Genomic DNA, 12,941 nt, shown 5'->3' on the forward strand with positions numbered 1-12,941 from the left:
GGCATCCAACTTTCCCCAGATCGCTGCCCCAGTGAGTGGGACGTGGGAGGGGACTGGCCCCAGGCCCTTGCCCTCCTGTCGGGACCCCGAGGTCTTTAGAAGTGGCCGGAGGGCAGGCCTGTGACGGCAGAAGCAGGACATTACTTTTCTTAGGATGAACTCTTGGGGCCAGGGAGGGGCAGTGGGCTTTCACGCAGCTGAGGACGTGCGTTGATGCCCCGCCCTGTTTCCCCGGGACCTGTCCCTGCAGCTGGGCCTCAGTGGGACCAGCGGGCAGCCTGGCACCACGAGGGCGAGTCTGAGCTTTGCCGGGCACGAGTGTGGTGGCCGGCACCAGGTGTCCCCAAGCATGCACCCTCGTGGGTTAACTTCCATCTGGAAAGAACACCGCTCCCGGCGGGGGCTCCCTCCCTGCACAAATCCTAGGCAACCCAACCCCCACCCCCGACACCGGCACCACCGCTGGGTCCCGGACGCCGCCTCCCTGAGCCTCCAGAGCCCCGGGGACTTGAGGTGCCCGCACTCACTAACGTTACTCATGTCAGTAGCACAGCAGGTAAAACACAAGTCGCCAAAATCGTCTCAAATGTGTCACCGACAGTGTGGCCAAATTACTGTCACCATAGAAGACCGGATGGCAGTTCCTTAAGAGAGTAAGCAGATTTCACAATTACCGTGTGATCCCACAGCTCCGCCACAGACCCCAAAAGGTCTGAAGGCAGATTCTTCTTTTCAGTTTCCTTGCTTCCTTTGAAAGAGTGAGAGGGAGACAGAATCCCAAGCAGACCCCATGCCGCTCGGCGCGGAGGCTGACGCAGGGCTCGATCCCACGAACCACGGGACCACGGCCTGAGCCGAAACCAAGAGTCAGATGCGCCACCGACTGAGCCTCCGGCGCCCCTGAGAGCAGATCTCGGAGAGATATTTGTGCCTCCCTGTTCACGGCAGCGTCTTCGCAGCGGCCGAAGGGGGGACACGGCCCACGTGTCCATCGACGGATGGAGGCATAAACCACACGGTCCGTCCACACCGTGGAAAATTATTCCGCCTTCGAAAGGAAGGAAATCCTGACAGCTGAGACCACGTGGACGCAGCTTGAGGACATTATGCCGAGTGAGATATGCCAGACGGGACAGATCGAATCCCGTAGGATTCCACTTACGTGAGGGACCCAGAGGAGTCAGGTCCGTGGAGATGGTGGGGGGGGGGGGCCGGGGCTGGGGGAGGAGAGGTATTGTTCTATGGGTGCAGAGTTTGTATTTTCCAAGATGAAAAAGCCCTGGAGATGTGTTTTTACAGCAGTGTGACTGCACCCAGCGTTAGCGAGTTGTGCACTTCAGAACGGTTCGTCTTAGGGAGAGAGAAAAAGGAGGAAAAAACCCCACAGACACAGAAAGCGGGAGGGGGCCGGGGGGGCTGCACGGTTTGGGGGGAGCTCAGTGTGTAACGGCACAGAGTCCAGTCTGGGAAAATAGACACGTTCTGGGGACGGACAGAGGGGACGGCTGCACGACCGCGTGAATGCGCCTGACGCCCCCGAACGGTGCCCTCGAAAGTGCTAAACTGTTGTGATTCACGCTACGTGTATTTTGCTGCAATTAACAAAAAAAGTCTAATTGCCACGCACAGCCTCCCCTGCCCCCACCCCCCGCCCAGTGTGCTCCCCATCCTTTTGGAAGCATCCGTCTCGGGAGGGGGTGTCACTCTTGTTTCCTCGGAGGCCGCCTGAGCCCCTGGTCTTCCGCAGAAAGGCCATGCGGCCTAGCCTGCTGCCTCCATGTGGAACATTCTGTGGTTTGCACCAAAGCTCAGTGCCCGGTGCTGGTGCAGCCTGGTTCTGAATGAACCCTCGGGGCACGGGGCGAGCTGCCAGCGGCCCCAGGAGCGCACACACTCAGCGCCCAAGGAGGCACCGTGGCCTTGCCGGCTTCCATAGATGGTTTCTGTATAACGGTTTGCGGACACGGTCTCAGAGCAGAGAGCAGAGCGCCAGACCTGCTTCGGGCAGGGGGAGGGTGGCTGCCGCCTGGGAGCAGGTGCCGGCACAGGCACGCCCAGGACCCACAGCACAGACAGAGCCACTGGTGGACGGAGCGATCGAATGCCTCTGAGGCTCCGGTGTGGGGACAGGACAGACAGCGACCCCCCGGGAGAAGAAATGGGTGAAGGTGTTCTGAGTGCCCTGTGCAAGAGGCCGGGGGTCAGGCCCCTCCCAGACTTAACAACGTGGACCCCCAAGGTCCTTGCTGAGCTCAGTCAAGGACGAGGAGAGACACCGCACAGAACAGCCGGGTGAAAGGGCCACAGGTGTGGAGGAGGCAGAGACCGAGGCCGGGAGGCTGGGAGGCCGGGGAGCGCCCACCGGGAAACGCGCCCGAAGAGAGTGGGGACCCTCCACAGTTATTAAGCCCATCGTAGCAGTGATCCGAGTGTGGCCCCGCGACATCACCAGCTCCGACCGCCTCACCGCCCTGCTCTCCTCTGACGTGTTCGAGTACAGGGTCCAAACCCAGAACGGGAGGCAGGGTACTCCCAGCCCGTCCCACGGACCCGTTCACCCTCCGTGTCACAGCAAGACAGGGAGCGACAGCCTCCCCCGGAAGTAAGTGCAAAACGCCCTCGGCTAAAGGGCAGAATGTGGCACCCAGCAGCGGCCAGAGCATCGGAACGAAATCGGTTTTTACCTCCGGCCACCGTGAGGACCTTCTGACACTGCAAACTGCACACCGGTGCCATTTGTAACCTCAACAGGCTAAAAGAAGAAAGACGACTTGGTCAGCTTAGCTTATGCAGAAATCACACCTCTTATGGTTTACCAGCAACTCTGGCTCAAAAACACAGCCCGGCACAGGACAAGACAGGGCAGGGCAGGACAGCCCAGGACAGGACAGGACTGCCCAGGACAATGGAGTAAAACCTTTCAGCAAAACAGGAATGGAAGGGACGTCCCTTGACCTAACAACGCACACGAGCGCCCAGTCCCCAGCACAATCTCTCGCTCCTACAAATGCTGCCGTCGTTCTCTTTGTGCTTCTTTACATGTGATTTGTCTGTTTGTCTCCATCACGGATTTCATTTATTTATTTATTTATTATTGATGAGACAGAGACAGTGCGTGCACGCGCATGCAAGCAGGGGAGGGGCAGAGAGAGGGGGGGACGGAGAACCCCAAGAAGGCTCCGCACCGTGCAGCTCATGAGCCATGAGATCACGACCTGAGCAGAAACCAAGAGTGGGACGCTGAACCGACCGAGCCCCCCAGGCGCCCCCGGTCCCAGGGTCAGGCCACGTGAGTGCGCTCTGTCCTGGTGGCCCTTTTGTCCGTCGTGTTTCTCTGAGTTCTGTGAGCTGCTCTGGAGACTTCCTGGCCCCACCCCTCCCCTGCGCTCGGTAGCCAGGCCGTCAGAGCCTGCGGGGCCCACAGGGGGTTCGCCTGGCGTCTGCAGAGGGGCGTCCCGGGGTCTGGACGTCGGGGGTGAGAGCCGTCCGGCTCTGAGGCCATTGGGGCCGCGCTCTGTGTAAGCGGGTTTGTACCCGCCCGTGGCTGACCGCGTGGCTCCATTTCCTCCACTTACCGCCCCCGGCCTCCCGCATCCCTCGGCCACTCGGGGCAGGTGCAAGCCCCCAGCTCGGAGCCTGGGGTGTCTGTCTGTCCGTCCCCCTTTCAGGCCTGTCAGTCTTCGCTGGGGGCGTTCTGCAGCTGCTCTGTGTGGCGCGTCCATCGGGACTGCCGTGTGTCCGGTGAGCGGGTGGCCTCGTGCTCAGGGACCTGTCATCAGAGCAGTTTCCTTTGCCCGAGGAGGTGTGGTTGGTGCTGCGGTAGCGGGAATGTCCGCCGTCCCGCGAATGTCCGTGGGGCGCCCTCTCGTCGTCTTCTCCCTCGGGCTGTGATGCTCCTGGTGTCCCGTGTGCCGGGTGACCTCCAGCTGCCCCCCGGTCACTCTGCCTCTTCAGTCGGAGACCCCGGGTCCTGTTGAAAGTGTCCCAGGCAGCAGCAGCGGCGGCGGCTTCCGGTTTGGGGGCAGCACGCGGTCCCGCCAGTCTGACGTTCACAGCGTGCCTTTGCCGGCGTGGCTGGCGTGGGGCTCCCGTGGCCCTGCCGGCGCTGCCTGAGGGGCAGGAGCGATTCTCCAGCTCAAGGCCACGGCCCGGCTCCGCAGGGGAGGGTCGTCTCAGGCCCGGTGTCCTGAGGAAGGGGAGTCCGTCCCGGCGGCTCGCGGTTGGAGGGGCCCCCGTTGGTCCTTCTGGCCACAGGCACTGGGCTAGCCTGGTGTCATGGGGGGACCCCGGTTTGATCCAGGTGGGCAGTGAGCCACCCTGGGCTGCCTTCTGTCCTGGGGGGAACCCAGAACTAGCTGCCACTGCGCTGTCCTCGGATCCCCAGGTCCCAGACCAGACTACCCTGCTCGCCCGCCTTCCAGAGCTCTCTTTTTGGAGTTTATGTTATTATGTTATTAACCAGGTAACCATGGCGGTGGCCGGAGGGGCCCGGCGGGAGGGGCAGCCGGCCCTGAGGTTGGGGCCTGAGGCCAGAGGGGTGTCAGAGTTGTGGTCACGGCAGCGGGGCCACACCACCACGCGGGGTGTGCAGCCGAGCTCAGGGTGCAGGAGCTGTCCTCCCCCGTGTCCTACCTCCCACTCCCTGCATTTGTTCCTTCAGCCGTCTCCACCTACGGACGAGACCAGACGCGGAATGGACGGCAGGGGCCGGGCGGGCTGGCCTGCGCTGCCCTCTTGACTCCAGCACCCGCGCCTCGCCAGCACGTGGCCCTGGTGACCGCGGACGCGTGTGGCACACGGGTTCCGTGCCCGGCGCCCCCAGAAGCGAGCTCACTTCCTTTCCACCCGCCCCGGGTGGGCCGGATCCCATCAGTGGTGTCTCCGGGCCCGAACCCGGTGTTGCCCTCAGATGGGGCTTTGTGTCGAGTTCAGAGCTGGGCTGGAGCCACACGGCCTGGGTCGACGTCCAGGTCCCCCTCTGACCGGGCTGTGTGGACCTGGAGGCTAGTTGCTGCTGGGACACCCTCCCTCGGTGTGTGGACGGCAGTGGCTGCCTTCCAGGGCCTTGGTGACGGTGGAAGGAAGGCCTACATTCAGCCCCCAGGCAGGGGCTCAGGGTGACCGCAGGCCGGCCCATTTCCTGTTCCCGTTTCTGTCCGGGCGGGGGAGGGGGGGCAGGTCCCCTCTGCAGTGGCTCCCTGGGGGACCCCGGAGCCCTAACAGGGGGGCGGGGGGGGCTCTGCTCTTTGATGCTGGTGTCTGTGGGCCTGTCGTCCACACCGCAGGCCGTGTGCCCTCTCGGCCCTGGAGCTCCAACCGCCCCCCCAACACCGACCTTCAGGCTGGTGGGAGGCACCAAGACCCCTGAGACGTTTCTGTGTCAGGAAAGGTAACGGAGCAGTTGGAACCCCGGCTGCACGGCCCCCTCAGCACGTACGGCTTCCACGGTCGTGTGACCAGAGACGCCACACGTGATAACGGGGCATCGTGTCTAACACCCCGCGGGGACCCCCCCCCCATCCCCACACGCACAAGGCCAGGAAAGACCCAGGCAGACTGTTCCCTGCTTTATTTCTTTATTGCTGGAGGGGGAGGGGCTCAGAGCAGGAGACCCCAGGCTGGGCCCCCCCCCCCCCAGGAGCCTAGGGGCTGGATGAAAAGGTCCGGCAGGTCCGGTCCCTCCTGAGTCCCCCCGACGGGGCTGGAAGGGGTGTCATCCTCTCTGGGCCCTGAAATGGACCAGGGCACCCCTGTGATTCCTGGGGAGCCTGTCGGACCCTCGCCGGCCCCTCCCAGCCTGGGGGTGAGGGACGGCCTCTCCACCTCAGGCTGAGTGCTGGCCACCCCACGCCCTTGCCCAGAAGAGCCCATGGGGACGTCCGCGTGGGGGCTCGACCGGGACACAGGAACGACATCCCACAAAGGCTATTCGAGAGAGTGGACACACAGCCAGCCCGGCCCCCACGGTCAGCAGGAGAGACGCCGGGTTCCAGCCATTCCCGCAGAGGGGCCAGGGCCCGACGGAGGGGAGCTGGGGGTCCCCGGGACGCCCCCCACCCGTGCACGTGCCCAGGACGTGGGGGCAGGGCTGCTACGTTACCCCAGGAGGCGGGTCAGGCAGGAGCTCACCTACCTAGACGCGGCACTGCTCTGCGGGAGGAGAGAGAGCCGGGGGGAGAGGTCACAGGTCGCCGGGGCAGCCCTGGGCCCAGAGGGGTGGGAGGGGGACCCCGCCCCAGGGGCTCTGCACCCCCTCCCCAACCCGGGAATGGGGACCAATGATGAAGGATGACGCTGTCCTGATTTCTACAGAACCACTGATGGGTCCCAGAGCTGGGACAGCAAGCCCAGGAGGGGGCGACCGAGGGCAGAGCTAACCCTTCCCCTGGGTCAGGTCCAGGATGATCCGGATGTGCACGGGCAGAGTCTGGAGGGCTCTGTCGAATTTCTCCATGACCTCGTTGTCAGCCTTCAGGGTCCTGGCTGGGGGGGCGTGGGGGGGGGCAGTGGGTCAGTCCCTGGGCCGCGGGGCTTTGATGACACTGGGGAGCCCGAGGTCCCCCCCGTCCAGAGAGCAAGTGCAGGAAGGACACACTGGCGTCCTGAGGTCAGCTCCCGGGGTGGCCTCTGGGGCTCAGCCCCCCTGCCCTCCAGCATCCCTGCCCCTCCCCCGGCCCAGTCCCAGGACAGCACCGGGGGTCTGCATGGACACAGGACAAGAGGGCCCACAGCCCCCGGGCCATCAGCTGTCCTGCCGCATCAGGACACCGTGAGTCAGCTGGCCAGGGAGTGTCCTGCTGGCCCAGCGCCCACGGTCCCCTCGGGAGCCCTGGGAGAGAGCACCAGAGAACAATGGTAGGGTTCCCCGTGTGGACGACTCCACATCGGATCACACCCCAGGACCTTTGCTAACATGAGCCATGGAGGCCAGGAGGCAGCCCTGCTCCCTTCCTCCCACCGGGGCCCCCGGGGTGCTCACAAGCCACGCCTTGGAGGGTGGCCCCGTGGCGGCTACGCACCCAGGTACTGGCACATCATTCCGTTCTCCGTGCCGGGCGCTGGGGCCTCCATGCAGAAAAACATGTAGTGGGTGTAGTCAGTGTCCAGCACGGAGATCTTTCTTTCCCCCTGGTCTGGAGAAGAGGCCGGAACAGAGACCTGAGATCCGGCCCACGACCCCCCTCGCCACCTCGGGCCTCCCCTTCACCTGCCGTGCATTTCCACGGCCCGCACCTGGCAGGGACCCCGCGGGGGGCCCTCCGAGAGGCCCTGGCTGCGCCGGACCGGCACCCCCTGCACTTGGGCCGAGACCGTGGGCATGTCTTTCAAAATCCGCATGGCAGCAAAGCCTTCTGGGATTTTCTGCCCTGCTTGGCCCAAGGCTCGTCCCCACTTCTGGCTGTGCCCTGCATCCTTTCGGATATTCGTGCACACGCTCAGGCGCTAAGACCCAGGTGACCCCCCCCCCCAATTCCTGTGACAGGTGCCCAGGTCCTGGGAGCGATGACAAAATAATCCAGAACCGGAGCCCCACTGGAGTCGCGGCTCTACGTGGACATCAATGGGCAGAAGGAAATGGAGAATCATCGCGGCGGGTAGGGCCGTGGTGTCTGTTTTTCAAAGGTGGGGAGCCAACGGGAGCGTGTGGGGACCCCAAGTCTGTGGGGCCGTGGGCCTGGCAGGGCTCGGAGCAGGACAGCGGCGGGTGGGCAAGCAGTGTCCCTGCCGGGCACCGCCCAGCTCTTCGGGTCCCTCCTGTCACCTTCCCAGGATGACCCGAGGTGCTGCTAGAAAGCCTGCTTGTAGCTTAAGAACGGGAGGTGCTGGGGTGGGTGCTCGGTGGCCGTCCTTGGTGGCAGAGGAGGGCTGGAAGCTAGGGGGCGGGCCCGGGGCCCGCCCCGGATGAGGCCTCTAGGCCCAGGAGACAGGGCCCGGGCAGAAAGGCTGGAGTTGAGGCCCAGAACGTCCCAGAAGTAGGTTCCAGGATTGACCGGCAAATCCACAGGGTGTTTGCCCACCGGTCTGGTTTATTTGGGTATTTTTAAGGAGCCACAGGCCGCTGGTCCCTGAGCAGGGGAGTTGCCGCAGGCCTGCCCTCAGGCGTTCCCTGCGAGGACCGAACCTGCCCGGGTTCGCAGGGAACCAGATGCCTCTCCGCCGTCTTCCTACCTGAGCAGGGAGCCAAGGGGCCTGGAGGAGACTGAGCCCCAGAGGCGGGGGGCTGGTCCCCAGGCCTCATCCACCCCCCCTCCCCTTTGCGATGTAGGGTAGGAGAAGCCAGGCCTGGCGTTCAGGGCAGGCCACACACCCGTCTGACTCTTCCCTGCCGTCAGGACGTGGCGGGGGTCGGGGGTGGGGGGCTCAGAGCGGGAGGGAGCACTCTGTCCACAGGCACCTAAGGGGGGCTGACCAGGGGGTGGCCCCACAGGCACGGGGTGGGGGCACTTACAGTCGACCGTGAACACGGCTGGGTCCTCGGTCCTCTGGGCCATGATGTTCCCCTCGATGCATGCGTGGTTTTCCCTGAAAAGCCAGAGCGGTGGGGGTCACCCCCGAACCCCAGTGGAGGGACAGGAGCTGGACTCCAGGAAGCGTCCACAGACCCTGAGGACACCCAGCCCTGGGCCGGCTGTGAGCAAGGCCATGAGGTGTTGGCCGAAATGTGAGTGGCCCTGTGGCCTTGAGCAGGTGACTCGGACAAGGTGACAATGGGGTAGACGAAGCCAGCCCAGAAAGCTGCTGGGGGTGGGGGGCGGGGGCTAGCTCAGAACTGACCCCGTCCGCGGGGGGATTGGTCACAGCGCCTCTAAGGATCTCATCACCGATCACAGTGAGAATTCCTTGGGTCCCCGGCCCTCTCTCCAGGGCAGACAGGGCTCGTGGCAGGAACCGCCCAGGCCCCCAGGGCCCCAGCCCCAGCTGACCGGCGGCCTCCACACGGGCCTCTCTGCTCACTGACCTGTGGCCGCCCTGTGTGATCGACCCGTCGGCCCAGAGCCATAGGCTGGGCCTCCGAGGCCACCGGGGACCACCCCCACGGAGCCAGCTCCCGTCAAGACCCTGCCCGCCCACCCGCCCACCCACCCTGGGCCCAGGCCCTCGCCGGCCCCCAGCCCGGGGGCCTCGGTCACCCACCACTTGCGCAGAATGATCTCCAGGTTGTCCCGGGGCGTGGGTCTCAGCTCCTGGACGTACACTCTCAGAGGCGCGGTCTCCGAGTCCAGGAGGGAGATGTCGCTGGCCGCCATGGCCATGGAGTGCCACGTCCCAGCCACCTGGGGAGGGGGCCTGAGCTGCCATCGGGGGCGGGGAGGCGGCCCCTGCCCCACAGCGGGCTCTCCTTCCGACCCGCCTGCTGGTTTGTCCTCTACACTCCGGGGTTTCTCGAGTGGGATCGCGATTGTGGTGCATCAGGACTCAGGGCACATCTGAGTCAGGTGTGCCAACACCCCAAGGGGTTCTTGCATATTTGCAATAGCTGCCCTCTCCCCCTAGCGCTGTCCTGGGTGAGCTCCTTTTCGGAGTGTGGCCGAGTCATGGGTGACTCTGCCCGGGAGTGAGAGGGAGACAGGCAGGTGGTCGGAGCCAGCATTTGGGGGGACAAAGGCCTGGCCTAGCTCTATGCCTCGTCTGGTCTTCCCTTAGATCTCTGCAGTCAGGCCTTCCTGCCCTCTGTAGGCCCCCCAGCACCCACCCCACACGCCCACACCTGTCTTATATCCAGGTCCTCCATGGTCAGGGGGACGGTGGCGGCCTGGAGGCCACACACGAGGGCCAGGCCCAGGGCGAGCGGGAGGCACTTCATGGCTGCGGCTCGGGTGGCGCTGAGCTCCCGGGACTGAGGAAGGCCAGGCCGCGGGCTCGGGCCCTTATACGGGGGCCGGGGGCCTGCAAGTCAGGACCTCTGGGACCCCAGCCATGCGGTTCCCCGAATTCCCGTGGCTTATCCTCAAGGTCCCGAGGACATCATCTTCCAGGACAGCCTGAGGCCCTCTTCCAGTGCCACTGACTCCCCCACTCCAGTCCAAACAGGAAGGTCCCTGTGTCCCTGAGGCCTGGACGGTTCCTGGTAGGCCCCAGAGGGGTAGGTCTGGGGCGTGGGTCCAGGCTGGTCGCCAGCATCAGGAACACTTCCCAGGTCGCAATCTTGGGCAACAACAGGTCAGAGTCAGCACTGAGGACAGCTGTGTCCTGGAAGGTGGGCCCCGGGGCTCCACCAATGGCCAGAGATCCCTATGCCAGCCCCTGGGTCTGTAGACATCATGCCCGTGGGTGGCTGACTGTCGAGCACAAGGGGCCCACCTTGTCACATTCCTGGTCCCCTCCCTGTGTGATGCCCAGTTCACACCGTTGTTCTGAGCTTGCGTGCCCTTGGGCCAGACATGGCCACGTGCTCTGTTGTGCTCCATGAGGACCCCACAGCCACCTCGCTCCTGCGTGGCCACCTGGGCTCACAGGTCATCATTCTGGGGGCAAAGGCTGCAGTCCCAGATGTTTGGGCAGGCTAGTGGCATACAGAGTGCACAGAGGACCCTGCCCCCTAAGGCAGGTTCCAGGTGCCCCTGAAGCACGGGCAGTCAGCTCACCTTCGCTCCCTCTGCGGGTCTGGGGGTGGGGTGGAGGCTGTCATGGGAGTGGGACTTCAGGTAGGCAGAGAGGGGGGCTCGGGTCCCTGGGCCCAGGTGGACAAGTGCGTGGCCGGCAAGTTGACCAACTCCAGAGAGGAAGGTGGACGTGGGGACGCGGTGGGCAGGGAGGGGCAGGGAACTGGGACTTGGCACCCTTTCTGATCTCGCTTTTGCTGTCTGTGTAAGTAATACAATTTCTGAATCTAAAAAGGGCTCATTGTTTCTTTACCAGCGGAATCTGTCAGCCTCGCTTGATATGTGTATCTGTTACGTCACCAATAACGCTAATGAATCCACATTTGTGTAGCGGAAACAATTGTTTCTGCATTTCGAAAGTTACCTGTACTCTACACAGGAAACCTCTGCAGTATTTATCCCAGGGTTGACTGTTCAAGGGGCTCTACTGAGGTAGCGTTGAGACAGCAAAGATTCCCAAAACAGGTCACACAGCACTCTAAATGGTGTTTGAGAAAAGGAGTGACGGATGTTAAATAGATGGGCGGATGGTAGACCGATGGATAAATGGTGGATGGATGGATGGATGGTGGATAGATGGTTGGATGGTAAGTGGATAGACGGATGGTGGAAAAATGGACGAATGGCTTCCTTAACTCCTATTGGACAGGACATTTAGCGTCTCATTCTCACAATTCCTCCAACTCTCCAAGGTGCTTTCGTGTCCTTTGTCACTTTTGACACCTCCCAGCCAGCTTCCTCTGCAGGTGTCAAGAACGAGATCTAATGTGCCAAGTGCCTGACCTATATTGACCCACGGTTAGTGGCCAAGGCTGGCCTAGAGTCCAGGGCTGTTGAGGTCAGCCAGAAGCAGGTTCTGGAACCAACATCACTTCCAGCTCGCAGGGCCCTCCTAGACCCGGTGCGGGGCCATCCGCCTGAACCCAGAGTGAGCCCAACACATGCCAGATTCTGCAGAGTCCTCAGGCACTTCCTCATAATGGGTCTTTGTGTCTTGCTGGCTCCATTTTTGGCCCCTTCTGAGACTTCCCAGTAACCCTGAGTGACAGCTGGGTCTGATCGTTAACTGAGTAGGGCAGGAAGGAGGTGAACACCAGTTCAGTCTCAGGGCTGCAAGTGGTAATTAGGGCTTTCAGCTGGTGCTGATAAATATTTACAAGGAGAGAGTCAAAGTAGGACTCAGAGTCCTAAACTGGTCCCTGTCATTCCCAGGGTTTCTCCACGTGCCCAGATACGCTTGGTACCCAGAGGACAAACCAGGGGACCCTTCATGTTTTAGGACGATCAGAATTCGATTTTCCCCTCCAAAATTGGATTATGAGCCAGACTAGTCCATGGTTCTTTTTACGGCAAGAACATAGAGATTGTAGGGCAACTCTTGAGTGAAAGAGAAAATTGCAGAGGATTTAGAAAATAAAAATGAACACACAGCACATCAGATTCTGAGGGATCTGGGAAAATCTACTGTCCTAAAGATGATGTTAATGAATGAAAAGAATGACAAGGAATTGGTTAGCTATACCACTCAAAAATTAGGGGTGAAAACAACGTAACCATAATAAAGGATAAAGAAGATAATATTTACATTTCTGCAAACGTAAAAGCAGAAATTACTGACTTAGCAAATAGGAAAATGGGAGGGGAGGTGTCTGTGCCGATAGCACAGAGCCTGCTTGGGATTCTCTCTCTCCCTCTCCCTGCCCCTCCCCCACTTGCGCTCTCTTCCTCTCTCTCTTCCTCTCAAAATAATAAATAAATAATAAAGAAACTTAAGGAAAATAGAGAAACCATTACTTGGTCAAGTGGTGGTTCTCGAAAAATATCAATAAAATGGGGAAGCCATTAGGTGCCTTAGTCAAGATAAAAAGGAAAAAGAAAAAAAGACATCAAATATGGGAAATAACCGCAGAAGGAGAAAAAAGTAAAGAGCCGTTAGAAGGGAAATTTTTCTTTAACTTCATGGAATAAATGAAAAGTTGGACGAAACAGACAATTTTCTAGAAAAGCGTTTTCTGCCAGAGGAGAAGGCGCCGTGCCCAAAATGCGTGAAGGGGAGTGGGGGGCACAGGCTCCCAGTTACGGAATGAATAAGTCACGGGGATGATAGGTGAAGCACGGGGGACGCATGGGGGACATAGTGATGTTGCAATAGTGTGTATGGTGATAGATGGTGGCCACGCTTGTGGTGAGCACAGTACAACGTGCAGAGGTGCTGAATCACGATGTTGTGCACCTGACCTGAACTAACGTAATGTTGTGGGTCGGCTGTGCTTCCGAAAGGAAACACACAGAACAAAACCACTGGGGTTCTGGCACGTGGACAGCCCAGGAGAATGG

General features: G+C 61.5%; 1 protein-coding gene across 1 annotated transcript; it reads right to left on the reverse strand.

Moving 5' to 3' along the window:
• Positions 1 to 6,373: 6,373 nt before the first annotated feature.
• LOC147575174 (beta-lactoglobulin-2) lies at positions 6,374 to 9,808 on the reverse strand. The gene is made up of 5 exons (XM_086683961.1): positions 9,710 to 9,808; positions 9,136 to 9,275; positions 8,450 to 8,523; positions 7,020 to 7,133; positions 6,374 to 6,483 (listed from the first exon to the last, which is right to left on the reverse strand). Exons 1-5 carry the CDS (start codon positions 9,803 to 9,805, stop codon positions 6,374 to 6,376), a joined length of 534 nt encoding a protein of 177 aa, XP_086540087.1. The 5' UTR covers positions 9,806 to 9,808.
• Between the last annotated feature and the right edge of the window lie 3,133 nt (positions 9,809 to 12,941).

Source organism: Puma concolor, chromosome D4, assembly GCF_028749965.1.
Source record: "Puma concolor isolate L17-30 chromosome D4, mPumCon1.1.hap2, whole genome shotgun sequence".
Lineage (NCBI taxonomy): Eukaryota > Metazoa > Chordata > Mammalia > Carnivora > Felidae > Puma > Puma concolor.

Excerpts from the sequence above, each read along its gene's own strand:
- LOC147575174 (XM_086683961.1), bottom strand. The coding sequence starts at position 9,805 with ATGAAGTGCCTCCCGCTCGCCCTGGGCCTGGCCCTCGTGTGTGGCCTC. Across the intron at positions 8,524-9,135 it reads GAGATCATTCTGCGCAAGTG|GGAAAACCACGCATGCATCG; the intron begins GTGGGTGACCGA and ends CTGGCTTTTCAG. Across the intron at positions 6,484-7,019 it reads AATGATGTGCCAGTACCTGG|CCAGGACCCTGAAGGCTGAC; the intron begins GTGCGTAGCCGC and ends ACGCCCCCCCAG.